This window comes from Hypomesus transpacificus, unplaced genomic scaffold (assembly GCF_021917145.1).
Source record: "Hypomesus transpacificus isolate Combined female unplaced genomic scaffold, fHypTra1 scaffold_42, whole genome shotgun sequence".
Lineage (NCBI taxonomy): Eukaryota > Metazoa > Chordata > Actinopteri > Osmeriformes > Osmeridae > Hypomesus > Hypomesus transpacificus.
Window position 1 is genome coordinate 1,527,128 of NW_025813938.1, and position 27,955 is coordinate 1,555,082.

At 50.9% G+C, this 27,955-nt stretch overlaps 2 protein-coding genes across 2 annotated transcripts; one reads left to right on the forward strand and one right to left on the reverse strand.

Moving 5' to 3' along the window:
- Positions 1-135: 135 nt before the first annotated feature.
- On the reverse strand, positions 136-4,532 carry LOC124464925 (D-amino-acid oxidase-like). The gene is made up of 12 exons (XM_047016854.1): positions 4,447-4,532; positions 4,037-4,177; positions 3,457-3,652; positions 3,250-3,364; positions 2,516-2,592; positions 2,280-2,345; positions 1,856-1,910; positions 1,461-1,565; positions 1,296-1,378; positions 970-1,087; positions 746-844; positions 136-515 (listed from the first exon to the last, which is right to left on the reverse strand). The coding sequence occupies exons 3-12, from the start codon at positions 3,648-3,650 to the stop codon at positions 393-395; spliced, it is 1,035 nt and encodes a 344-aa protein (XP_046872810.1). The 5' UTR covers positions 3,651-3,652; positions 4,037-4,177; positions 4,447-4,532; the 3' UTR covers positions 136-392.
- An 89-nt stretch (positions 4,533-4,621) lies between these two features.
- ssh1a (slingshot protein phosphatase 1a) lies at positions 4,622-27,955 on the forward strand. The gene is made up of 16 exons (XM_047016604.1): positions 4,622-5,016; positions 7,420-7,457; positions 15,357-15,457; positions 17,854-17,918; positions 18,594-18,715; positions 18,888-18,956; positions 19,292-19,357; positions 19,789-19,983; positions 20,518-20,611; positions 21,423-21,551; positions 21,639-21,685; positions 21,809-21,955; positions 22,360-22,560; positions 22,737-23,478; positions 23,716-23,958; positions 24,223-27,955. Exons 1-16 carry the CDS (start codon positions 4,708-4,710, stop codon positions 25,099-25,101), a joined length of 3,447 nt encoding a protein of 1,148 aa, XP_046872560.1. The 5' UTR covers positions 4,622-4,707; the 3' UTR covers positions 25,102-27,955.

Here is a 27,955-nt window from a genome sequence, read left to right on the forward strand (position 1 = left end):
ACTGGATGTAAATGTGTATATTACAATGATAAACTGTTTCAAAAGAAGCAGGCCTGTTCATTATGTTTATTTATTTCTCAGTCACATTGTTTTGGGTCACAGAACTGATTAGATATTAATACCAATAATAATTCATGCCAAACAAAATGGAAAGTTTGTACTTCCTGTCTTTCAGCTGATAATTTTTTTTTTACATCCCCCATTTTATTAAAAATAGTGTTAAAATACGATTCTTCTTATTAATAATATATTAATAATATAATAATTAAAGTATAAAATCAAAAAATCCACTTCTGTCATAGCACTACCACGATATAACAGTCTTTAGTAAAGGCAGTGCAGAGCTCATAGCATTGTGAAAGCAGTGTCTAGAAACCCGTCCAAGATCGTCTCTACAAGCGAGACCTGGAGCTATGATCCCGTCCCAAGACCTCCCCGAACAGCCTAGCTGCAGCCTGGGCACAGCCTCTGTGGATGGTCAGGCCAAAGCCCCCATGACCATAGTTATGGATCACCTGGAAGATATCCCCTCCGTGTCAGTTATTTAGCTGATTCACGCCAGCAGCTTTGATAGGCAACGCTCTTAGAGCTTCAGAATCAGAATCGGTTTTATTTAGCCATGAAAGTTCACACAGAGAAGACATTTACTGTGGCAGGAAGGTGCATACATTAAAACATATAATAATCTTAAGTAAGTAGTGTACAAGTCTAACTAATACTAAAGGTACAAAGTCTAAGTATTCACCTCAACAGTAGCAGATCCAGCCTTTATCGTCTCCCTCTCCACACGAACAGCGGAGCGAACAGGCCTGAGACCCGCCCAGTCCTCCACTATCCGGGCATGCTGAGGACAGACAACAGGAACACAAAACAAAAGTCTGTTCATATATCCTATCTTCTCATCCGTATGTGAGTTCCTACGAAGACAGAACTTGTCTCCGTTGGTGGGCTCGTCCGTCAGGACGTCACCTTCAGGCTGGGCTCCAGCAGACACGCTTCCTCCCAGATCTTCTTGTGGTCAGGAGAGTTGCTCTGCTCGCTCCAGTTCCCCAGCTGCAACACCCCTCCCACGGTCACCAGACGACTCCTACCAGCACAGGTGAGGTTGATCGTTATCCAGAAAGCTAAAACTGAGCTGTGTGCCGTTAAGTACAGACACGATATGCGATGTATTCGAATCAGTATGATCAATGAATTAATCAATACAACGAGCTAAATAAATTCCTTTTGTGAACAGTAAAGAACACAAATCTGTCTATTGACTGAATGATTGGTGGTTGATGTTTGAAGTTTACCCTGGGATGATGTAGGGAGTGTTGTAGGTCCCCCTGGAGAAGCTGTGGGTGAGGACCCAGTGCTTCAGCCACGGGGCGTCCACCTGGAACACACCCACACAGGGTCAGCAGGGAGCTGGACAGCCACTTCCTGTCATGTGACAGAACTGACCTTTCAACCCTGACCTTAATGATCTGTCCACGGCCAGGGGTCAGCTCAGGGTCAGGCTGCAGGTCCCCGGACCTCACCCCCGAGCAGTTGATGATGATGTCAGCTCCACTCTCTGAAAGCTGGGAGAGTATAGCTCAGTGGTTAGAGCATTTGACTGTAGGTCGAGGTCACAGGGTCAGATTCCCCCTACACAATATGTTGACTTCGATAAAAGCGTTTGCTAAATGAATGTGCTTTTATATTACGTTATTATAAAGCTGATTTTAGTTAAATAATGAAGATGATTCAGATACAAAGGTTTAATGTCACGTTTCTCGATACAAAAAGTTTGATTCATAATTAACAGGTTAGATAACTTTGAGTTCAGGAAACCCTACATAAAGTTGAACCTTTGTAAGAAGAGTTAAACCTCTTTGAAAGACTCGATCTTCCTCTGGTAAAACTTGACACCCCTCTTCTGTAACCTACAGTTGAGAAAAGACTAGTAAGAAGTAGTGAGATTGTGCCATATGATCCTGTATATAAATAGCAACATGCTATCATGGTTCTTGCTTTCCACACCTTCAGAGATAAGGCCAGTATAATCCAACTGTCCTTATTTCACTATAAAACCAGCTGAGAACCACACAGTTAAACATTCATAGAACATGTATTGCAGTTTTCTTGTAACATTCATCACTGTACTCAACATACCTCATTGTACAATAAGAGACAAACAAAACTGTGTTGTGTTAACAACTGTAAGGATCTACTGTGTGAAAAGTTATGTCAGGTGAATGATCTAACAGAACCTCAACGGCTTACTGATAAGACCAGTACTGAATAACACTCACCAGTCCATCAGCCAAGGTAAGTAGGTCTTCCCCTCCACCATGAGAGCAGTGTTGAACCAGCCATAGCTAAAACGTTCACCAGATTAGCAGGGATAGAATATCAGTGACCGTCCAAACAATAATAACTGATAAGGATCACACTAAGTAAGAGTACCCGGTTGCATTACCTTGTTTAGACAACAGATATCATGACTTATGCAACACTAACAGCATGAACCACAAATGCACCACAACACCTGTATCCTGGAAACATCGCCAGCTCTCTGTCGGTGAGATTTCGGAACCCCAGCACGATGTCTTTAAAGGAGGGCTCCTGAAACGAAACTCTGTGGTTATCTTCACATAGTGGTTGTGTTGTGGTCAAGGTCTTCCTGGAGCAAGCAGATCACAAAGGGTGACAGTGTTCCTTACTTCTCCATCTTGCCAGTACTGGGGTTCGAACTCGGGACTTCTGACTCGCAAATGCGACTTCCACCTTTACTAACTCCGCTTTAACCAGCTAGGTGGGTGGTGATTATACTGAGGATTGAGTTCTTTGTTATACAAGCAGGGTGAGGATGACATTTAGTCATTTAGCAGACGCTCTTATCCAGAGCGACTTACAGTAAGTACAGGGACATTCCCCCCGAGGCAAGTAGGGTGAAGTGCCTTGCACAAGGACACATAGTCATTTGGCACAGCCGGGAATCGAACCAACAACCTTCTGATTTCTAGTCCGACTCCCTAACCGCTCAGCCATCAGATCCCCAGTTAGTTCTTGCCCCTCCTAAAAGAGGCCTAACGGCAGGCCGGGGCCTCTATCAGTGCATATGTGTGTAACTAATCAGGCCATCTCTCTTTGTAAGGCTGAACAGTAGATGCTATTCAGAATGGCAGAATAGTTCTATTCAGATACACTGACTGTGTATAAAAACGACTATAGACTCCCAACATGATGTTGCCCAGACAGTAAACCTGGTGTGTTACTTACTGGTGCAGGTTCACTGCAGAGGTTGTATCCAGACTGCAGGAAAATACCCATCTTGATTGAATCAGGAGAACTTATGAAGCTCAAGAGGTAGTCAAAGGTCTCCTTGTTCCATTCACTACAGGTAAAGAGAGCTGAAGAAAGTGAGATTATCTGCCGGGTGTAACCAACCTCTCTGCCTTGTCCGTGTCACCGGTAGAGATTCCTTACGTCTCCTTGGTGTTGCCCTTGTCATAGAGGTATGGTTGCCAGAAACCCGCCGCTCCATCGCTGGTGGTGAGGGGAGTAAAGCGGTCTGCGTAAATCTCAATCGTCAAAGGAGTGACGGTGGAGTGGTACTGCTCGTAAATGCTCTGAGCCGTGGCGAGGCCAGACACTCCAGCTCCGATCACTGCAACTCGCATGTCTGCCAAAAAAAAACATTATCACTGACGTCTCAGACTGTATTAGCAACAAGGTTAAAGTTTGTTTTAAGTGTTTAAGAGCAAAGCCCAATGCAAGTGGTTTGTCAAATACTTAAAATTCAACATTCAGAAAACAAAATCATGATATATCATTGCATTTCATAACGGTGGGCTACTAGGTCATTATGTGATTTATGAACACTTTTAGAACATTTTAATAGTTGAAGATCAATTGTTGGCTGCAGTCGCGTTGTGCAATGAGCAGTTATAGTGTAAACTTGTAATTCCATGGTTCTTTTAATAAGCGTTCTGCGATTGGCTTTAGTAGCTTAGATATGGAAAACGTATAAAGCACAAATCCTTTAAATAATCAGATGTTAATTCACCTTCGTCGTGTCTTCTTACCTCTCTAGTTGTAGCCTACAGTAGACTGAAGTTGAATGAGTTGCAAACTTGCAGTCCGAGTTCACCGCAGATCGCCCCCAATGGCAAGGTGGTCACATGGTCCAACACCAGTTTCAACCAGACTCGTTTAGAAAAGAGAAGAGTCTCAATTAGCGAGAACCAAGAGCAAGTCTGATAGACAGGCTGGTCTCTCCGAGGTTTTGCCAAAGTCCTTATGCTTGTGGTGAAACAAAAAAGCTGAATACATTTGAAAATGGCAGCATAAACATTTGCAAAGTTGTTCTCATTTCCGAACGCTAACTTTATTTTATGTTATAAAACTTATCGGGTTCAAAATCATATAATTCAAGACGTCCTGATCTGAGTGTGAAATAGTATGATGATCGATTACCTGGGGCAATTACCCCGGTCCACCGGGCCTTTACGAAATGTTGTTGTTTTGGTTTCAGGATAATGTTTTAATGATTGCAACCCTTGTGTTTTCACTTCATGGCAGTAGACATCCGTTCCCACACATGGCATGTTAGCCACAGTGCAGGTATCATAAATCTGACGGCCGTCTCCCATCCAAGGGGATGTGCAACCACTTGAAACGCCGCATCACGACGGGGAAGCGCGCTCTACCCATCCCGTGGGCCCGAGCCATGGCTGAATGCTAAACAATTTTCAAAGAACATTTGAAAACACCAAAAAACTGATTTTGTTTGTTTTTTTACAACGATGCACTTATAACGACTATGACCGTCCGTGCACTTACGGCCGGTTGTCTTTCTACGGTGACATCGAGAAAACACAACTTCCTCCAGACAGTTCTTCCCCCGGAATAAGGCACCGCATCCTCAGACAGGCCATACCGGCCTGGCTAGCTTGTCTCCCGGCCATGGCTCTGGTAACACTGCAGCGCTCCCCCACCCCAAGCGCTGCCTCCACGGCTAGCACAACGACCACGAATGCAGGGGAGGTAAGATTGTAAACTCAGGAAGAGATGCAGTCGTTGGAAGTGCTCGTTGAAACACTGGGGATACGTGGTACTCGAAAGGCCATGGATGGAGCTTGTTAGCTAGGTGCCTAGCTAGCTAGCTAAATTAATCGACAGTATTTAATTTATTTGCTTGCAGTGCCACCCAGTTGTGTACAATTGTTTATTTTGCAATCTAGAGTAGTTACAGATCAGCACATTGACACATAGCAAATGATACATTAGCAATGTGCATTTAAGAAGGCAGATTATCAAGAGCTCAGCTTTCTTCTTGCTAGCTGGAAAGTATTTATCCATCAGCTGAAGCTAGCTAACTGAGATGGCTAGTTGTGAAGACTGCGGCATAAATGGAGCCATATCTCCCTCCATTCGATCTATTAGCTTAGGTATTGCCTTGAGCTATGCTTATTCTATTGAGTGAGACTAGACTCTAACCTAGAGCGGCTGCTTTATCTTATACATGACGTTGATACTACAGCATTGTTCTAGCTAGCTAGCTAGCTCAGCCCCATAGCTATCCAGCTAGACGCACATTGAGCTGTTAGCAATGGCTTGTTCTACTGCAGACTATACAACGTCAGGTATCTACAATGCAGCTGAGTTCATGTAAATCAGCGAATTATCAACATTAACCTGCTGGTCTGTGTTGACTTAATGCTGTGCTCGTGGTTTCCTAGATGAGGTGTCAATTAAGTGAAACTTATGGCAGGTAGCACACAGCCCTGAGATAATAGAAGATACTGTTTTTAATTGTACTCAACGTCTTTACGGAACTTGAATAAGCTGAACGGTAAAATGCTTTCACAGTACACATTGTAAACGTATACTTTGCTGTGGGTTACATTCAAATCAGTTCCTCATGACACGAACCAGCCCTTCTCAGAAATCACTTTTCCCAACCAGGAGAGGGCGCTATAAACTAGGCGTAGTGAAGATACAGGGGCTATGGTTGACAACGAAACGATAGCAATGATAAATGTTTTAAGACAATGTAGGCCAATTATTTTTAGATGATAAAGATAACAAGAAAAAACATTGGTCGTCAACTGTTTTTTTTCTTCTTCTTCAGTACATCAATGTCTGGATTGTGTATTTTCTTTCTTAACGTCTGTTAACAGTTTAGTTTGATGACATGTAGTTGAATGTGACTGATGGAGGGATGGCCCTTACATCCCTGTATATCCCAGAGAGGTGTCGGCGTGGAGGTGTACAGGCAGAGCAGGAGCAGAGCAGGAGCAGCCCTCTAGAGCTTGCTGCAGCCATGATGTCATCGTCACATGAGGGGTGGTGAGGGAGGGAGGGAGACAAGAGAGGGGAGGGAGAGGAGGCAGAGAGAGGAGAGGAGGGGAGGGGAAGTGATGGTAAAGGAGAGGGGAAGGAGGGGAGGTTTGTTGGAGGAGGGAGGGAGACATAACAACAGAGGAGGTTGTGAGAAAGGATGTAATGTGAGAGGCTGATGATCTTCATTCCCCCTTCAACATGGCTGCGTGGTTTTGAGGTGAAATACAGGGCTTTCCTAGACCCCCTCCGCCAGGTACCAGAGGGGCGTGAGGTACTGTATTCGTACTCTCAGTGCTCTGGTTCGGTCAGTGAGCCTTGTTCTGGCTGGTATTGGTCCTGTGGTGACTGCAGGGGTGTTTTAGGTGGACGATAGGATTACCCTGACGGCAAACCGAAACCAGTCTTAAACACAGCGTTTGACACTGCGCTGGTGTCAGTTACACCCAGTCCTCTGTTGCCCTCGCCTGAGTGGCCTGCCAGATCACATTACAAAGTCAGTTTGTTGGGACGAACTGAATATATCAGCACAATGCTTCATTTCACTCAACTTTGGGTGTTTTGGAACCTTTTTCTACCTTTAAGATTTATACTCACCAGCCCTAGTTACATTCCCTTGACTATATTGTAGCAGTTTTAGGTTTCAGATGAGTGTTCGCTGTTGGCATCCAGCCAGCATGTCCAGATTGAATATCAGTGTTTGTGGTGTGACTGACAACTTCAGGTGTCATTCAGGTGAAATCTCCAGGTGGCTCACACCTCACACACTAGCTTCAGTGAGGTAGAGCCCTTTACGAAGGCCTTTCTGTGGCAAACATGATGTATGTGTCCTCCTTTCCTCTCACAAAGGGATGTAGGTTAAACCAGCAGCCTTTCATGTGGTGTCACCCGCCTCTTATGACGAGGGATTTTCCTGTCGCAAAAACATCGCACAGTTTAAGACCTTAAGATTTAGAGAAACCTTGTTCATTAATCCAGTTATCCAGGTTTAGCGTGAAGAAAGTAATTTCACATTAATTCATGCTGCTGGATTTATATAAATTAAATTAGAACGTTGCACGCTTTTACTAAACGTGGGTCTTTTTTCCCCCCGTTCTTGTCTTGCAGGATTTTGGGAGTGACGATGAACGCAGGCTTAATCAGAGGTGAGTAGTTCCTCCTCCTGTCCTCTGGCTGCTCTGCTTCAGGCCTTTCAACTGCACGGGGTTCAGGGCGTAGCAAATGGCGGTTAAACGGATGGAAATGACAGTCTGAAGGCGAGTGATTGTGTGGGTTGTCCCTCGTGTTCTGATTGGTGTTTGATTTGGTGAGAGGTGATAATCACACTGTTTTGATAGTAAACCACCACTGATACATTATTAATGAACCTTTCTGACTGAGTGTGCTCTGGATAAGAGTGTCTGCTAAAAGGACTAAATGTGTATGAGTGTGTGTGTGTGTGTGTGGGGAGGGGGGAGGGGGGAGGGGGAGGGGAGTCTGCCATACTTAATAATTCATCATTAAAACATGGGTGTTTTTCTCATTGGGTTTGCTCACCTGCAACAGGTTAGTTAAGAGGTGATCTGTCTGTTGGATTGTGCTTGTTCAACGGGGGGGCTTTTCATTGCTGTGGGGGGGGTGGGGGGGTTTGGCACCTTCTACAAACCTGTACTCACATTCTCACTGTGAGTCAAAGCAGCTTTCTTTGTTGAAGCCGACGTTCACCTTTAACCACAACCAGAGGTAAAACAGACGGTGTCTTTGTCTGTCTGTATGGATTCTGTCAGCTGGCTGTGGTCATGACAATCAGAGGTTAATGTTCTCTTTTTCAGATATAAGGCTGACTGACTGACAAGCTGACTGACAAGCTGACTGACAAGCTGACTGACAAGCTGACTGACAAGCTGACTGACAAGCTGACTGACAAGCTGACTGACTATCTGACTGACAAGCTGACTGACAAGCTGACTGACTATCTGACTGACAAGCTGACTGACAAGCTGACTGACTATCTGACTGACAAGCTGACTGACAAGCTGACTGACAAGCTGACTGACAAGCTGACTGACAAGCTGACTGACTATCTGACTGACAAGCTGACTGACAAGCTGACTGACTATCTGACTGACAAGCTGACTGACAAGCTGACTGACTATCTGACTGACAAGCTGACTGACAAGCTGACTGACAAGCTGACTGACAAGCTGACTGACTATCTGACTGACAAGCTGACTGACAAGCTGACTGACAAGCTGACTGACAAGCTGACTGACAAGCTGACTGACAAGCTGACTGACTATCTGACTGACAAGCTGACTGACAAGCTGACTGACAATCTGACTGACTATCTGACTGACTATCTGACTGACTATCTGACTGACTATCTGACTGACAAGCTGACTGACAAGCTGACTGACAAGCTGACTGACTGATTAAATCATGTTGGGGCTTAAAAGTACCGATGCTGTTTGGCCCGTCATGCCCGTGACGGGGTGAGGTGCCTCTGGGGTAGGGGATGGAGGTGAGGTGTCTGGGGTAGGGGATGGAGGTGAGGTGTCTGGGGTAGGGGATGGAGGTGTCTGGGGTAGGGGATGGAGGTGTCTGGGGTAGGGGATGGAGGTGTCTGGGGTAGGGGATGGAGGTGTCTGGGGTAGGGGATGGAGGTGCCTGGGGTAGGGGATGGAGGTGAGGTGCCTCTGGGGTAGGGGATGGAGGTGCCTGGGGTAGGGGATGGAGGTGCCTGGGGTAGGGGATGGAGGTGCCTGGGGTAGGGGATGGAGGTGAGGTGCAAGGCCAGGTTGGTGTCACCACCCCTAGGGCTGGGATTGTACTTGACACCTGATCCATACTGGTTCAGACGGCCAACATCAGGGTTGCTTTGGTTACAGCTGCACTGGCTGTCACCTACAGGACTGACATACCTGGGGTTAGCGAAATGTTATTGTTGAATGTGAACAGATTGTTTTGTGAAGTAGGTTTCTTTTTTAAAATTTTTTATTACCAAGTGGTGCTAGTAGTTCCTATCCAGGGTGTGTCCACTGATGAACCAATAACCTGAATGATCTCATCCTGGTGACAGCCTTTCATTTGTTCAAACCACAAATCTTGTCTGTTGTACTGAATAAAGCTGCTGATAACAAAAGATGGTGACGCTGGCTCTTGATACATCCCAACTCTCTGGTCTTTGTTGTGTCCTCAGTTCCTGAGTGTACGGGTCAAACTCCGCTGTCTTTGTGTTCCAACCAGGAACAGAATGTCTCATTCCAGGCTACAGCTTCCTGCTAGGGGCCTGGGGAGAGAGGAGGACAGGTGGAGGGGAGGGGGTGGAGGGAGGGGAGGGGGTGGAGGGAGGGGAGGGGGGAGAGAGGAGGACAGGTGGAGGAGGTGGGGTGGAGGGAGGGGAGGACAGGAGGAGGAGCAGAAGGAGGAGCCATAAATGTAGGAGGAAAAGGTGCTGCGCTGCCACACGGGTCTAAAACCTTGATCATCCGTCACAGGAAGAGATGGCCTATTGTGATCTGCAGACACAGGCCTGGTAACACGAGAGCAGAGCCAAGCTACTCTACTTTAGTTACGCAATATCTGGTGTGCTGAAGTGATGCACGTACGCCGTAGTGATGCGTGCCCAGCGCTAGTCAGAACTTGCCTAGACTCCAGCTGCCCTGCTTTCTGGAAAAGCAACGCTCCACGATATAACGGTCATAAAATGCACGCCTTATATACTTTGTTATATTTATATTATAAGCATGTGGAGAAGCTTAAGTTCAGACTTGTGCTCCAGGGCACCCTGTACCAAATCCCTGCCTGTCATTCAGCGCCAGTGTGGGACTTCATTGTTAGGGGAGAGGTATAGCTCAGAGGTCGTAGGGTCGAACCCCCCTTTGTATAGTGCTTTGGATGAAAACTTCTATTGAGTAACTGCTTCCTCTCAAGATCTCATCCATTTTTTCCTCCCTTGTCTTTGAGGGTATAGGTGGGTTACAGGTGCTCTTCTGTGGGCAGCGCTTGTTAGTAGGGCAACACAATAACAACTTTGATTAGAATGCATGGCATTATGACGTCATTTCTCCCCGCTTAACTCGATAACGCTGACAGAAACAAGCCTTGGTGGATCAAGCCAACGTAAACAGCACCCAGGTGGCGGCGGAGCTGCACTAACAAATGATCTCACCACACCAACATGGTAGCAGGGTGAGGCAACGGCGTGCTCTCTCTCTGGAGGACTCCGACACGGTGGGAGTTTATAGGCGGGGTCCTTAACTGACGGGTCACACAAGCAGTAGATGGATAGATTTATCAGGAAGCCTGCTGTTACGTTGAACTTACCCAGGGCAGTAGCTGTTGCAACACCCTTGCTTACTTTGAAATACAGCCCCGTCGTTTGTTTGAGTGTTCGGGTTTACAGCAGGTCTTGTTTGTACCGGAGAGGCGGTTTTTAAGAAGTTGTTGACATTTAGTTGAAGTAGGTCGGCTTTCAATCGTAAGTGCACCTGCTACTTGTTCTACCAGGTAGGACGTCACCTGTTACCTGTTCCTTCTGCATCCGTCACCCGAGGAGTCTCCCCCTCCCTGTCCCCACCTGTCCTTCAGCGCCGTGAGGGAGAACATCCAGCCTTAAAGAGGAGGCCGGTGTTTCCTTTGTGCTGGCGTAAGCAGAAGGCATTCGATCCACGAATAACCTGCCTGGCACCCAGCTCTCTGTGGTGGGTGTGTTGTGAGTTCTCGTCAGATGGGAGTAATCCCCCCTCACACCTGGTGATTCATGGGTCCCAGATTAGCCAGGACAGCCTGGTGGCGGTGAAGTAAGGAGCCAAGCCTATTCTGGCTGTTTGGGTTTGGTAACCACCCCTGTCACATAGACAAGACAAGCCTTCGGTTCTGCCTACTGCTCCCAAAGCCGGCCTTGCCGAACATTCCTCCTTCAGATAATCCTCGCTCCTCCTGCCCTGAGTCACGTTTAAAGGCGTCGATCGGTGGCGGTTGGTTTGGCTGTAGAACTTTAACTCTGGCCATTCATATTCTATCTGGTTATCTGCCTCCCAGAACTGCTGTTTTAGCGCGTCAGCAAACCCTGTCAGGTTAGAGAGAGGTGTGTGTTTCCACTTCTCACGGTGTGTGTGTGTGTGTGAGAAGGAGAGGAGGAAGGGAGAATCCCTCGAGGCATAGAATCAGAATAAACCCCAGTGATTATCACATTCATCTGCAGTTGAATAGTGGTTTACCGCTAATGACCATCTCAGTGTACACTCGACCTGTCTCCAGCTGTTAGTTTAGGGTCTCCCCCCGATCCACACCCCTCGCTCGGCCCCTCCTCTCAGCTGAACCCTGGCTTGGCTGTCTGGACAGGGCGATGAGTGACTGACTGACCCCGCCGGCCGTTCTGAAAGTGAGGCAGGGTAATCCCTTACCCTGAGGGTAATGAGCTTTAACAAGAGTCCTGCCAGTTCCTCCCTTCTGAATCCTCGCCTGCTCTCCATCCTCCTACCCTCACTCTTTCCTTCTCTCCCTCCTTCCCTCCCTCGATCCCTCCCTCTCCCCCTCCCTCCCTCCCTCCCTCCCTCCCCGGTCGAGTGTTCCCAGCTAACCCTCCTGCTGCCTAGGAGTCCGGTGACTTGTAGGGTCGGCATGCAGATCCTCGTTCCAGCTACACCAATGAAGATGTCCGCTGTCAAGTTTGGGCCGCGGTCCATCGTTTTTTTTCTTCCTCTTACAATTGAACTGATTGGTCTGCTGGTCTAAGACAGCAGGGGAGATCCGCCATTGTGTGGTCTTGGAGGGAAGGGCTCCTGTTGGACTCCAATGTGGACGTTCTTTCCCCAGGGTGAAGTGGGAACCTCTGGCTCCTTCACAGCTGAAGAGTTTCGTTGTTTTGTTTCAGAACTCGCTGGAAGAAGGACAGAAAACAATCGCAAGAGTTCACGATAAGAAGAAAGTGGGTCTGGGATCTTGAAATTCCTCTGGATTTATTACACTTCCTGCTGTAACCCATCTGTTTGTGTGTGCGAGAGAGAGAGTTAGCTGGGTTTTGTGTCAGCTTGAGAGTTGGTGTGTGTGTGTTTGTGTGTGTGTGAGAAAGAGAGAAGGAGGGAGGGAGCCCTCTCTGCTCCAGGCTGCGGGTGGAGACTCTGTACACTGCAGCAAGTCCCTCAAGGCTGCTGGAGCACACTGACTTGGCTTTTCTTCATCAGCCCTCACGCACAGGAAAGGAGAAGAGAGAGAGAGACGTGCCGGTAAGAAAAGGCTGGAACACTACCGAACAGCGGGCTTCAGCACGCCAGTCGGGGTCTCTGAAGAGCTCAGCCCAGAGCGGAAGCCAGTCAGGACCCACCTCGCTCCTCTCTGCTGTCTGTCCATCTCCTGGATCTGGAGAAGCAGGTGGGGGGGAGGGGGCGTGAGGGGAGGTCAGGGGGCTCTGCCGGCCTAACAGGATGCATCTTGTGGTGGATTCCTCCCAGGGGGCTGTGCTGAAGATGCTGCCCTATTTCGTGGAGAACGCAGTGCTGACCCAGAAAGAGATATGCCGCATGTGAGTCCTGCTGAGCTCTCTGCACCCAGAACTCCCCCCTCTCTACTCCTGCTGTGTTTTAGTGTCATGAACAACAATATAACTCCTGTGTGTGTGTGTGTGTGGTACTAAAGGGGCAGGTGGTGCTAAATGTTTAAACATGTGTCGTTCTGTGAAGGGTTTAGTTCAGGAAAGTTTCGCTGGCGGTGTTAAGTGCTTGCAGGTAGATGAACGACAGGAGTTGGGGTTAGTTTGGCAACGGCATGTGGATTCCACCGTAGCAGCTGAGTCAGAAACGGTGTTAAACAACACCACAGGAACGCAAGAGAGCTGAGGCAACAGCGCCGGTAATAACGGGCAGTATGTGTTCGTACACGTGTAGGAATCGTGCTTATCGAGGGGGAGCCAGACCGTTGTCTGTTTCGGAAAGGGGTTGAGAGGTGTACGTGGTGACCACGAGGGATCGCGGAGGTTTCGTGGGAAGCCGGTCTTTTGTTTGCCTTGAAACCGGTTTCTATTTTTAGCAGGTGTGCTTGTGGCTAGGCTGATAGCAGGGTGCTGCAGTTCGAGAGACACCCGAGCTGGAGATAGCTAATTAGGCTGTCTGAGTATGAGCTTTACTGTCGTGGACAGCTCCGGATTTACACCCCAGTCGAGAGCCGGTATGTTCTCTTACTCCGTGTCCTTCTGATTCAGTTTCAGCGGCAAGTTCACAAATTAAGTTATTCAGCCGATAACTTTTTTTCTCCACTCTTTTTCCTTTTGTATTTTGTTTTAATAAACTTTCATCGTGATTAATCGTTCAAAGCGATACTGTATTAAGTCATGATTAACTTAGACTTTCCCCCTAAGGAGTGGTTTGGTACAGAAGCTAGGCTGCTGACGTGGAGCGTCTTAACTGCAACCTGTTGAAGGAGCAACTGAATACTCCTCCTGTAGTTTCAGCATCTCTACCTTCCATGACAGGACACCCTCCTCTCAGCCTCATGACTCCAAACACACACACACACACACAGAAAGAGAGAGTGAGAGAGAGAGAGAGAGAGAGAGAGAGAGAGAGAGAGAAAACTGTCAAAAACAAACACAAAGAAACGTCAAAGTGAAACAAAAGCTTTTGTGATTGGAGCCCACCCCCCGTGACTTGGTCACTGTGGAACAGTGTTTGTGAGATGGCGGGGGCGGGAGGGGAGATTCTAGTGCGAGCCTTACAAAGAAGAGCCTGTTTGTTGCCACCATATTGAAAGGCTGATCCACCCCTGTTCCTTTGGGCTTGACACAGGAAGTCCAGTCAGGGAGGGAGGGGGGAGGGGGGGGCAGTCTTCACCCTCCCTGGTGTCAGAAATGTGACCCCTAGATATTCACCCCTCTCCTCCTGGGGGCTGTCCAACGGACGAGCCGCTGATGGATCCGCCTGGTTCCCTGGTGTTCCCAGAGGGTCTCCTGGTTCCCTGGTGTTCCCAGAGGGTCTCCTGGTTCCCTGGTGTTCCCAGAGGGTCTCCTGGTTCCCTGGTGTTCCCAGAGGGCCACCTGGTTCCCTGGTGTTCCCAGAGGGCCACCTGGTTCCCTGGTGTTCCCAGAGGGTCTCCTGGTTCCCTGGTGTTCCCAGAGGGTCTCCTGGTTCCCTTGTGTTCCCAGAGGGTCTCCTGGTTCCCTGGTTTTCTCAGTTTTGTCCCAGTCTCTCATCACACCTGCGCTGCTCGCTGACTGAACACACTGCCTAGTTTGGGACCGCGCCCTGCACGGCTGTCATCCTGATTTACAGGACAGAAGAGAGGCTCATTCAGGAAGCACAGGGAAGGAGAATGATTGGAGTTAATTGGGGGGAACCATCATGCAATCTCCTTACTTATCTTTTTTTTAGCACAGACTCAAACGTGTTCGGTCATATGTGCTGTATGTTTGTCAGACGCGCAGTGAGAAGAACAGGCAGGTGCTTGTGAGCTGCCGCTACGTGTTCCGTCATCCTCTCCTCTGGCCTTTCACAACTCCAGTGTTGAAAATGCTGCCCCTTTTGCATTCAGACAAGCCAGCAGAGACTTGACAGATCTGAAATGCAGGTCTAGCAGGGGCTAAAGGCTCGGCCAGCTTTCAGCATCCACACCTGACTCATCACTTTCTCAAGCCTCGATTGAGAAAGCTTCTCTCCAACTCGGAGGCCAAACTTTCCCTTTTGGATATATGCGTCAGCGTCCTGTTGGGTAATCATCGACTATCTGTCTTTCTCCAAATCCTGAGAAGTTCTGATCTGTACCCTGTGGGAAAACCCTCTGAGCCAACACACAGGGGCCAAGCAGCCCCAAACATCTCCTCTCACCAGCGTATCATAAACGTGCAGATAAACTATAAGGAGGTGACAGATTCTCGTTTGGTCCCACGTTCGTCCCGACACGTAGCCCCCCCCCACCCCTGGGGGCCGTCGCTCGGCTGCAGCAGCGTTCCGTCCATCCGTCCATCTGCGTCGATGTTTTAAACGTGTTTCTAACCCCTCCGTCTCGTCCTCCATCTGTGTTTTAAACGTGTTTCTAACCCCTCCGTCTCGTCCTCCATCTTGTTTTTGCAGCCTGAGCGAGAGCTTCTTCATGGTGAAGGGTGCGGCTCTCTTCCTGCAGCAGGGCAGCGGGCCCCAGGGACAGAGGGCACACCCCTATCACAAGCACACAGGTGAGGACCCCTGGCTGCACCCTCCACACTGGAGAATCACATCCTTTATTCAATGTGTTGTGTATTTTTATATAACTAGCATTGCACAGGATGTTCCATTGACGGGTGTGTGGATATAGGGTTAGTGTGTGTGTATGTGTTAGTGTATGTACAGTGTGTCTCTGTGTTGTAAACAGGACGTGTATGACCACATGAATTTCCCCTTGTGGGATTATAAAGTTTGTGACACTGCACCATTTGGAAATGTTAATGATGTCAGTTTTCTGTCAGCCTTCTGAAATAAACAAGAGTTTGTGACTCTTGCCCCTTCAGATAGATTTGTTGTTGTTGTTGGGTTTATTTTGTGTTGTTTTGGGTCTTTTTTTTGTTGCTTTGGTCTAATTTGTAGCCACAGAACCATTTTTGGAGTTGTTGTTGTTGACAGTTTGCTCTGCTGAGTTCCCCTGCTCTGCCAGCTTTCTGCTTCTTGGCAACACCTGGAGAAGGATGGGCGTATCAAAAGCATGTCCCAGACCGGTGTGGATTAGGCAGATTACATCCTAATCCAGCACAGTGGCATGGCAGAGCTGGGTGTTCAACACGAACTCCTTAATACCAAACTAGGACACACAGAGAACAAGTCACTTGGCTGGCAGATGTTTTGAAGATTACACTAACCAGGAGGGCTAAAAGTTAATCAACAACGTCAGTACAGCACAGCCTCCGCACACAGGTTAAGATCACACCGTCACTGAAGGGGTGGCTGAGTACAGCGTACTTTTGTCTGCAGGCTGTAGTCCCACTGTGTGTTTTTGTTCACCTTTTTTTACTCATTATTTTTGTTCCCTTGTCATGCCATTTGACGTTCGCTCGTTGACGAGTTTGTTGACATGCGTCACTCACATCGGTGTGAACAGGTCGGTGTTGCGGACATTAGCCGCTAGCTGTCGGCGTTCTTGAAAAATCGTCACACTCTTCTCAAATAAGAGGACACGCTTCGTGAGGAAACAAGCCCGTCAGGTTCTCTACGAACGTTGAGCATGACGCCGCAGGATTGTCCCAACCGCCATCGGCGCTGTCGCAGCTGGTGAACATTGTTGTGAAGTATTTGTGTTCAGCTTGCAGCCTGGAGTGTAGCATAGCGTTTCAGGGCCTGAGGGTTGCTGATGTCTGGGTTTACAGGTCTGGCTAGGCCAGCCTGAGGCCCATCCATCCCTCAGCTGTCGCTCTCAACGCTCCTCCTGAACCCGGCAGAGCGACAGGACTAGAGGGAGGCTGTTAGCGTGGCAGGCAAGCTGAGACACAATGAGCCAGATGTGGAGATGAGCTTGTGGATTTATGAGCCTCCCTGTCTCTCTCCCTGTCTCTCTCCCTGTCTCTCCCTGTCTCTCTCCATGTCTCTCCCTGTCTCTCTCCATGTCTCTCCCTGTCTCTCTCCCTGTCTCTCCCTGTCTCTCTCCATGTCTCTCCCTGTCTCTCTCCATGTCTCTCCCTCTCTCTCCCTGTCTCTCCCTCTCTCTCCCTGTCTCTCTCCCTGTCTCTCTCCCTGTCTCTCCCTGTCTCTCCCTCTCTCTCCCTGTCTCTCTCCCTGTCTCTCTCCCTGTCTCTCCCTGTCTCTCTCTCCCTGTCTCTCTCCCTGTCTCTCTCTCTTTCTCTGTGTGACGGGAAATCTCTCTGGGAGAGAGAAAGAGAAAGCGAGAGATAGGGAGGAGGCAGGGAGAAGGGTGTGATAGAGAGAGAGAGTATGTGTCATGCCGCTGGAAGCTGTAATTAAAGCATCCAGGGAGATGATTAGCCTGTCATGACACCTTAACTGCTACTTTAGTCCTTGTCACAGCGGGTAGAGATGTCACCTCACCCCTGCCCCTCATGCCCCCACCTCCATGCCCCCACCCCCATGCCCTCACCCCCATGCCCCCACCCTCATGCCCTCACCCCCATGCCCTCACCCAGAGATGTGCGGATGTGGTTTCATGGTGAAGAAGAGGTCACCAGGTGGAGAATGGCTAACTCCCGCATCACCATCTGATATGGTTTTACTGACACTCTAGCAAAGCAACTATGAAGATGATGTGTCGTTTCTTGTAGACACTAGAGGGCGCTGTAGTCTTTGCCCCGACTACTGGGAGAAACTGGGGCTCCTTGTAACTTTCACTGGAACATTTCTCCTCACATGACTACAGGAGCCTGGTCACTACATCACTCAACTGGGGAGCACTGAGTTCTCACTCCCTGGTGTGGCCTAAGGGGGCACAGGGCAGGTCTAGTCTGGTTTTATGTCGACATCCATCCGTTTTCAGATGAGTAGGTATGGAGGTGTGTTTGATAGTCATGTAAACAGTGTTCTGTCATGACCCTCGCCTACCAAGCAGGTGTTGTCATGGATTGTCTTCAGTTTTTATGATCTTTCACAACAGGAGACTTACCTCAGCACCTGCAGGTGATGATAAACATTCTTCGCTCGGAGGACCGAATTAAACTGGTGAGAGACAACGCACACACACACACGCACACACACCCAGACAAACTGACACATCCACACACATAAACACACACACACACAGCCCTGGCCAGTGACTAACCACCTGGCACTGTGTCCCAGGCAACCTGCCTGAAGCTTTTTATTGTGTATTTGAGCCTCTCGCCGGCTCTCGCTGTAATGAGCTCATGAGAACACGTTTGAGCATTACCAAGTATTTCCATCTCTCTCTAAAACACGAGGGCTCGCTCATTTACGTTAGCGACCGCCGTATTCCCACGCGCCGCTGGAGCGAAGCCTCCTGCATTGTTAGAGCCAACAGGAAGCAGTTTTGTTCCTCTGGTTCTGCCGTGGTGTGTTGATTTGAGCTTGTGTGTCTAGGGTAGTGGTTCCCTACCCTGGTCCTCAGGATGCACTGTCCTGCATGTTCTAGAAGTTTCCCTGCTCCAACACACCTGGTTCAGATGAACGGGTCATTATGAAGCTCAGCAGAAGCCTGGTAACGACCCGTTCATCTGAACCAGGTGTGTTAGAGCAGGGAAACATGCAGGACAGGGGGTCCCTGAGGACCAGGGCTAAAGCCCCCTGGTCTGGACCATGCAGGACCAGGTTGAGCGAGGCTGTTCCAGGGTGTGAAGGAGGGACTGTGTCTGAGCAGGGTGGTGTGTGTCCCTGCAGGCGGTGCGTCTGGAGAGCGCTTGGTCGGAGCGCGTGCGCTACATGGTGGTGGTGTACACCGGGGGCCACCAGGACACTGAGGAGAACATCCTGCTGGGGATGGACTTCATCAACAAGGACAGGTATGTCACTTCCTGTCTGCTGCTCCTCCTATTCCTGCCTGCTGGGCGTCCGACATCCACCCGAAGCACATTCTCTCTCTCTGCTCTCTCTCACTGTGACTTGTGGAGGCTGTCACACTGTTTCTGGAAAAAGTCACTTTTAATTATAATAACTTTTCCCCTTCTCCTGCAGTAAAAGCTGCTCCATCGGCATGGTTCTTCCTCTGTGGAGCGACACCAAGATCCACCTGGACGGAGACGGGTGAGTTTCCTGCTGCACTGCCCTCTGGTGGCCCCTGGGTGCACACGCAGGCCAGAAGCAGCACTCAAGTCTGCTAACAACCACCTCGCAACCCCACCCGGCGCCCTAAATCAGTGGTCTTACGACCCTCAGGGCCCACTGTCCTGTATGTTCTGTGCAGGGAAACATCTAGAACATGCAGTCCTGACCCCTCAGGGAGTCCCTAGGACCCGGGTTGAGAACCCTGTAGGAACTCTCCCAGAGCTTGCAGACGTGTGTGTTTGTGTTTTTTGAAGAGAAAGTGTGTGTCCAGCCACAGAGCAGGTTGAGTAAGGTCTGTTTCCTGTCGTCCTCAGGGGTTTCAGCGTGAACACGGTCGGTCGGGCTCACGTCTTCAAGCCCGTGTCGGTGCAAGCCATGTGGTGAGTACCTGGCACACCACTCACCTGGTGACGGGTCACGTCTGACTCTCCTGAGTCAGGGACGGCAGTGACACACCAGCCAGGCCATGCTGGATGACAGCTGGTGCGCCCTCTGCTGGTGGGATAGTGCAAGCACACACGGTTGGTGTCTCCCGGTTGCTGCTGAAACGTGAAATGTGTTTCTCCAGAAGGTGGTTCATCCAGTCAGCTCCGGAGACGGTAGCTCAGGTCGCTATGGAGACGGTAGCTCAGCTCGCTCTAGAGAGTAGAAATGAGGAGAGAAAGCAGACGATCAACATATAGACGGGGGGGATTCGAACCCGCGGCCTCTTGAGCCACAGCTACACTCTTACCCCAGCCCAGTTTAGACCAGCAGACAGGAGATCAGAGCTGGCTGGCGGGGAGGTGACGTGTGTCTTTGTGGCCCCCAGGTCGGCCCTCCAGATCCTGCACAAGGCGTGCGAGGTGTCCCGCAGGTACAACTACTTCCCCGGGGGCATGGCGCTCACCTGGACGGGCTTCTACGAGAGCTGTGTGTCCTCGGAGCAGAGCTGCATCAACGAGTGGAACGCCATGAGAGACCTGGAGACGGCCAGGCCAGACTCACCCACCATGTTCCTGGACAAGTGAGTCAGCGAGGGTGCTGTTAGGGAAGAAAGTTATTAATATGTTATGATGGTGATGATGATGACGATGGTGATGACAGTGGTGATGATGACAGTGGTGATGATGATGATGATAATGATGATGGTGGTGGGGGTGATGATGATGATGATGGTGATGATGATGATGATAATGATGATGATGGTGGGGGTGATGATGATGATGATGGTGATGATGATGATGATGATAGTGGTGATGATGATGATGACAGTGGTGATGATGACAGTGATGATGATGACAGTGATGATGATGATGATGACAGTGATGATGATGATGACAGTGATGACAGTGATGATGATGACAGTGGTGATGATGACATGATGATGATGATGACAGTGGTGATGATGATGGTGGTGACAGTGATGATGATGATGATGATGATGATGACAGTGATGATGATGATGATGACAGTGATGACAGTGGTGATGATGATGGTGACAGTGATGATGATGATGATGACAGTGATGATGATTATGGTGGTGGTCCTCTCCCGGCAGGCCTTCAGAGAGAGAGCGGACAGAGTGCCTTATCAAAGCCAAACTCAGAAGCATCATGATGTGCCAAGACCTGGAGAACGTCACCTCCAAGGAGGTGAGGGACGGAGACCCAGTCTGACGCTCAGCGGCTCTGTTGAGCTTCATTATGTTCTCTCTCTCTCTCTCCCCCCCCCCTCTCTCTCTCTCCCCCCCCCCCCCCCTCTCTCTCTCTCTCTCTTCATTTTTTCCCCGTGAAGCTAGCCGTCTTGTTCTTCTAGCAGCATAACAGCTGTGGTGTCTGTCGTAGACGGCGCTAGCAGGGCTGTGTCTGACCCGGTCTGTGTCTGACCCAGTCTGTGTCTGACCCGGTCTGTGTCTGACCCAGTCTGTGTTTGACCCGGTCTGTGTCTGACCCGGTCTGTTTCTGACCCGGTCTGTGTCTGACCCGGTCTGACCCGGTCTGTTTCTGACCCGGTCTGTTTCTGACCCAGTCTGACCCGGTCTGTGTCTGACCCGGTCTGTTTCTGACCCGGTCTGTGTCTGACCCGGTCTGACCCGGTCTGTTTCTGACCCGGTCTGTTTCTGACCCAGTCTGACCCGGTCTGTGTCTGACCCGGTCTGTGTCTGACCCGGTCTGTTTCTGACCCGGTCTGTGTCTGACCCGGTCTGACCCGGTCTGTTTCTGACCCGGTCTGTTTCTGACCCAGTCTGACCCGGTCTGTGTCTGACCCGGTCTGTTTCTGACCCGGTCTGTGTCTGACCCGGTCTGACCCGGTCTGTTTCTGACCCGGTCTGTTTCTGACCCAGTCTGACCCGGTCTGTGTCTGACCCGGTCTGTGTCTGACCCAGTCTGTGTTTGACCCGGTCTGTGTCTGACCCGGTCTGTGTCTGACCCGGTCTGTTTCTGACCCGGTCTATGTCCTCAGATCCGTAGTGAGCTGGAACACCACATGAGCTGCAACCTCAACGAGTACAAGGAGTTTATCGACAACGAGATGCTGCTGATCCTGGGCCAGATGGACAAGCCCACGCTCATCTTCGACCACCTCTACCTGGTCAGTGCCTCACCTGGCACCCGGCACACGGCCACGCCCCCTCTATTGACATCGTCACGGTAACGCCTCTCCCCGTTCTGTCCGCAGGGCTCAGAGTGGAACGCGTCCAACCTGGAGGAGCTACAGGATACAGGGTGAGTTAGGGGGGATTTGAACCTCTGCGACTTCTAAGTCAAATGCTCTAACCGCTGAGCTCTGATAACAGTAAGAGGACGTAGAAGATCTCTTCTTCCAGTAATGATCCTCGTCCTCCCCAGGGTCGGCTACATCCTCAACGTCACGCGGGAGATCGACAACTTCTTCCCAGGAACCTTCTCCTACCACAACATCCGCGTCTACGACGAGGAGGCTACCGACCTCCTGGCTCACTGGAACGAGACGTACAACTTCATCGTCAAAGCCAAGTAGGTCCTGTCTTCTCACCCGGGGCGGAACATCTCCTGTCACGCCCCCCAGACCGCAGAGAACATCTCCTGTCACGCCCCCCAGACCGCAGAGAACATCTCCTGTCACGCCCCCCAGACCGCAGAGAACATCTCCTGTCACGCCCCCCAGACCGCAGAGAACATCTCCTGTCACGCCCCCCAGACCGCAGAGAACATCTCCTGTCACGCCCCCCAGACCGCAGAGAACATCTCCTGTCACGCCCCCCAGACCGCAGAGAACATCTCCTGTCACGCCCCCCAGACCGCAGAGAACATCTCCTGTCACGCCCCCCAGACCGCCTGGAGAGGCTCTCTGTGAGGACGCTGGCAGGGAAAGCGTTCCTCCCTTCCTCACTGCTGCTGTGTGTGCTCTCTGCCCACAGGAAGAGCCGCTCCAAGTGTCTGGTCCACTGCAAGATGGGCGTTAGCCGCTCGGCGTCCACGGTGATCGCCTACGCCATGAAGGAGTACGGCTGGTCGCTGGAAAAGGCCTACAGCTTCGTCAAGCAGAAGAGGAGCATCACACGGCCCAACGCCGGCTTCATGAGGCAGCTGGCCGAGTACGAGGGCATCCTGGACGCCAGGTAACCACCACGCCCTCAAACACCACGCTCCTCAAACACCACGCCCCGAAACTCCACGCCCTCAAACACCACGCCCCTCAAACTCCACGCCCCCCATGTGTAGGAAACACTGATATGTGTGTGTGTATATGTGTTCCATCCCATGTTCAATACGGGTTCCGTCCATCTCTCCCTAGTAAGCAGCGCCACAACAAGCTGTGGCGCCCGGACTGCGATCTCACCGACAACCAGGCGGGGGCGCCCTGCTGCGAGGGGGGCGAGGAAGCGGGCCCCCCGACCCCCGAGCCAGGCATGTCCCCCTGCTGTGTCGAGGCGCTGAGCGACAAGGCCTCGTCCCGCCTCTCACCCCCCCGCAGAGCGGTCAGCCTGGCTGTGGACCCCGCCTACAACAACTATTACTTCCGCCGGCTGTCCGACTCCGCCCTGGACAGCGAGCCGTCTACGCCGGTGCGTGGGCCTCCTCTCCTGGACGTGGGCCGCGTCTTTATCGAGATCGAAGACGTGGAGAGGGACGCTCTTCTGGACGACGAGGCCTTCGAGGGGCGCGAGGGCCCGCCGCTGCCCCACTTCGGGGCCTCCGGGGAGGGCACGGCCGCCCAGACCTGCCCCCGGGGCACGGAGCCCCTGGAAGAACTCCGGCTGCGGCTTGAGTTCAGCACGGTGGAGGAGGAGGACGAGGAGGAGGTGCAGAAGGAGGAGGCAGAGATGGAGGCTCTGATGCAGCCTGGAGGAGGAGGAGGAGGAGGAGGAGGAGAGGGCGATGGAGAGGGCGATGGAGAGGAGGAGATGGTTCAGGATGTGGAGGAGGAGGGGGATAAGGAGAGCAACGAGATGGACATGGCAACCCTCAATCGCCTTGGCAACGAGAACTCCAACAACAACAACAACAGCCGCATGCATCCTCTCCTTAACTTCACTGTAAATATGGGGGCAGGCTTGCATACTCAGAATGCTGGTTTCACTTATATACAACACCACACAACATATGCCAACAAGACATGTTAGAATATATATGTTAAATCAATCAAAATTCTACCTTCAGAAAGTCAAATAGAACAAAATGAGGCTCAAATTTTTTTCGGAAACCCAGTTCAGACTGTTTCTTCTCTCCCATGTTCTGTGTTCTGCCTGTGACTTGTTCCTCCTCTGTCCCAGCCTGCCGCTGCTGTAAAACCTGCGCCTGCAGTCCAGCCCTCCGCCCTGTCCAGAGCCCACAGCAAGCCCAGGACCGCAGGGGTTCCCCTGGCCTCGGGGCCAGCCCCTCCTCCCTGCAGGGGGCCTGGCTCTCATCCCTGTGTCTATGTGGAGACGTTTAGTGCCAAGCTACCCTTCTCCCCCAACCCTCCTCCTACCCTCCCTCTCCCCTCCACCGCCCCTCCTACCCTCCCTCTCCCCTCCACCACCCCTCATACCCTCCCTCTCCCCTCCACCACCCCTCCTACCCTCCCTCTCCCCTCCACCGCCCCTCCTACCCTCCCTCTCCCCTCCACCACCCCTCCTACCCTCCCTCTCCCCTCCACCGCCCCTCCTACCCTCCCTCTCCCCTCCACCACCCCTCCTACCCTCCCTCTCCCCTCCACCACCTCTCCTACCCTCCCTCTCCCCTCCACCACCCTTCCTACCCTCCCTCTCCCCTCCACCACCCCTCCTACCCTCCCTCTCCCCTCCACCACCCCTCCTACCCTCCCTCTCCCCTCCACCGCCCCTCCTACCCTCCCTCTCCCCTCCCCAAACAACGTCTGCTGCTCTGTGCGAACCCCCTGGGCCCCCCTGTGTAACAATGCCAACAGTGCTGCCCTGCTCTGTCAAGCCCCAGCAGACGTCCACAGGGACACCCCCCTCTCCCTGGAGGGCACAGAGCCCCTCCCCGTGCCTGAGTGCCAGAGGCTGGTCCTGGAGGAGGAGAGGCCAGCGCCTGCCTGCCTCCCGGCCCAGCAGACGACCCTGCTGGAGGGGCAGAGGTCCGGCTTGGTCCGGCGCACGGCCCAGAGACTGGAGAGGCTCTCCGGTTCGTCCCAGGACGGGCCGCAGCCTCTTGACCCCCACCCAGCCACCCGGAAGCCCCCCAGCGGAGGAGAGGGGGCTCTGGCATCCTCCTCCTCGCCGAGAGACCCCCTCCCCGAGCCCCTCGCCTCCCCCGTGCGCCTGGACCCCCTGCTGGCCCCCTCTGGGGCACAGACCCCGGCCTCCTCCCCCCACGGCGCCGCCCTGACGCGCAGCTCCAGCAGCGAAAGCCTGCGCAGTGTGAGGGGCACGCCCGGTCTGGTGCGCCAGCGGGCGCAGGAAATCGAGATGCGCATGCGGCTGGCAGGTCTCACCCTGCCCTCCCGCCTCAAGCGCTCCAACTCCCTGGCCAAGCTGGGTAGCCTCACCTTCTCCTCCGAAGACCTCTGCTCTATCTGCTCCATGGACGGAGGGGCGGCCCTGTTGATGCTCTCGCTGTCCCCCGAACCAGAGGCCCCCAGCCCGGACTGGCCCAGCCCCCTCCAGGGGCCCCCTTCCGCCACCTCCGGCCCCCTGAGGAGCCCCCCCAGGAGCTGACAGAAAGGACGGAGGCCCACTCCTCCACCCATCCCTCCATCTTTCTCCCTGAGCTGGAGAGTGTCAGATCACAGACAAGGAAGAGAGACCATTTCACAAAACACGGATGTATATAGAAAAGCGTGTTAGAAAGTTAGAGGGGAAAATATATATATATTAATATAAATCCACGTTATATTTAAAAAAATATTCAAATATGTCCTGCTTGGAGATATATTGGTGAACGGCTGTCATTGCATGGAGTTTGATGAATGTGTTCGCAAAGGTAAACCTCAAACTGAAGATCTGATCTCCAGTCAGTGGGATATCGACCCTGACCAAACCCCTTCCTGTACCTGCATCAGTCCAGCTGTCCAGAGATCAGCTTCTCTGCTTCCTCATCAGAGTCTTCATCACATCACGACTTCCTGGATCTTCATATGACTTGACGTGATTGTTGTGTAACCATTCTACCTCTGGGACAACACGACGATCTTCAGCTGGACTGCTCAGTCAACTGACAACAGCTCTCGTCTCCTGTCGTTAAGCTGGCTGGACTAGAGCTGACCTTGTTTGTGCTGTTCCAGGTCTCAAGGGAGAGGAGAGGGCTGGATTGACTGAAGCTCTTTACTTTGACCGCTTATCGTTCCCCACTTGCCTGTGTCATTCCCTTTATTAAATCTCAGACTTGTTCTTTGAACTGAGCTGCTGAATCGAGTTTGGAGGTGAAGGGAGCGACTGTCTGCCTCTCTGAGGCTGTGGAGACGATGTTCCTCTGATCTCTGCTCCGAGGCTGCCCCCCCCCCCCCCCCCCCCAGAGATGGGGGGGGGGGGTGCCTGTCCCACACCTCCACCCTCTCCTCCCCCCCCCCCCGGCTCTTCTGACGCTGCCTATCCAGAGGCGTCCATGCTTCTGCCAGTTCACCCCCTGCACCCCGCCTCCACGGAGTGATAAACACTAAACGTTTATTATGCAACATCTTCGCTAATTTGCCATTGATTTGTCATCCCTTTTTATAGAGAAGTTTTTTTATACGTTTTTTTTATGTTTAGAGTTTCTGTGTACGTTTTGTTTTATTGCATGAGGGTGATTAAATGGTAACTGTGAACTATTTATGAGAGAAACTTCAAACACATGAATAGGTTCATATTGCACATTAATTTCTTCCATACATATGTGAGCACATGAAGTTTGTACTGTATGTAAATATGTATGTATATTTGAAGATGCTACTTCTGTTGATCACTGTGTGTGTGTGTGTGTGTGTGTGTGTGTGTGTGTGTGTGTGTGTGTGTGTGTGTGTGCAGTCTGACAGCACAGACTCAGTTCTTCTGAGAACACACTCACGGTCTCTACAAACGACACCCTACCGATTTTAATCACTTATATTGTGAGTGTTTGTACTGTGTGTGTATGTATGCTACTGTACATATGCTATTCGAATGGAGCCTGTCAGAGGAATTTGATGGGATTTAGTTGTTGCGATCATATTTCAGTTGGATTGGCCACTTGAAACATCCCAGAGAACTGAAGAACACAGAAAAATGATAATAATTTGAGTATTTTTCTCATATGCGGGTGTTCTTCAGGAAAACACAGAAAGGGATGTTATGCTGTGTATAAAGGATAGCTTTTCTAGCTGCATGATTTTATTCACAAGTTCAGGAGCAAGATTTGATTTCTGTTCTCCTCTCTCTCTACTCTCTTTCTATTTGCTCTCACTCTCTACTCTCTCGTTTCTCTCTCTCCATCTCTTCTCTGTTCTGTCTTAGAGCAGAGACAGAGTGCTGGCCAGGCCGGTGCCTCCGTACAGCAGTGCTGTTCTGAGATGTGCGTGCAATACGCACTCACACTCCAAAATGAGCGTGTGCCTATACGACGTCATCGGGTCAGGACGAATTCCAGCCTGTGTTCAGCGCGTTGCTTGAGGGCCTCCTGCCTCCGGGTGTTTGTCCGAGGGGGGGGGGGGGGGGGGGGGGGGGAGGTGGAGGCGGTGTGTGTGTCCGCCGTCAGTCCAGCTCTGCAGAGGCTGGATCCATGGACGTTAAAGTGCCTTACCTGTGAGACCGGTGGCATGGAGAGACTCGCGAGGCGGCGACAGGGCGCTGCGAGGGAAGAGACTAGTAAGGAGAACTAGTACTCCTGTCAGAGCGTTGGTCCTGCGTTTTATCGTTTTTTTTTTTCATCTTATGTTTATTTGATTTATGATTTGGGTTGTTTCTCCTGAGACTGAGGAGAGTAACAGCATTCTGAAGACTGGTGGTCCACCTTCAATCCTCCCTAACAGATTATTTAGATCGTGAAGAAGCAAACAAACTGAATCGTCTCGTGGACTAGCGTACCCGCGAGGCTTGCCAAGATCCCAAACACTTTTCTGCTCTTCGGAAGAGACCAGAGTTCCATGGGGGCTTTTCTCTCTCTCTCCCTCCACAAATTAGAGATAGGAATCCATCCAAGCTGTTTAGAATAGAATACAATATGTGAAACCATGTCGTCAATTAGCTATGTATGTCAGTGAGCTGTTATATCGCTGTCGTGCTGCTTCACAAGGGTCTAAAAGGAGAGACGCGGTACTAGTTACAATGGAGACACAATCAAACTATGAGCAGGACTGACAGGGGACGGGGTTCATATCATATTTGTAAAGCATAAAGTCCAACTGATGTGACAAAGATGTTTGTGGCTAGCCGGTAGGTCACCCCACTGCTTTTTGCTACTGTTTCTTTTTATATTTAAGTATGCAGTAACTATTTTGTACTGTACATTTGCTGTAGTTTGAATGCATATTGCACTTTTTTACATTTGTTCGAGTAATGTATTGTATGTGTTTATTATGGAAATAAACGTTTTTAATAAACGTCCTCTGTTAATGAC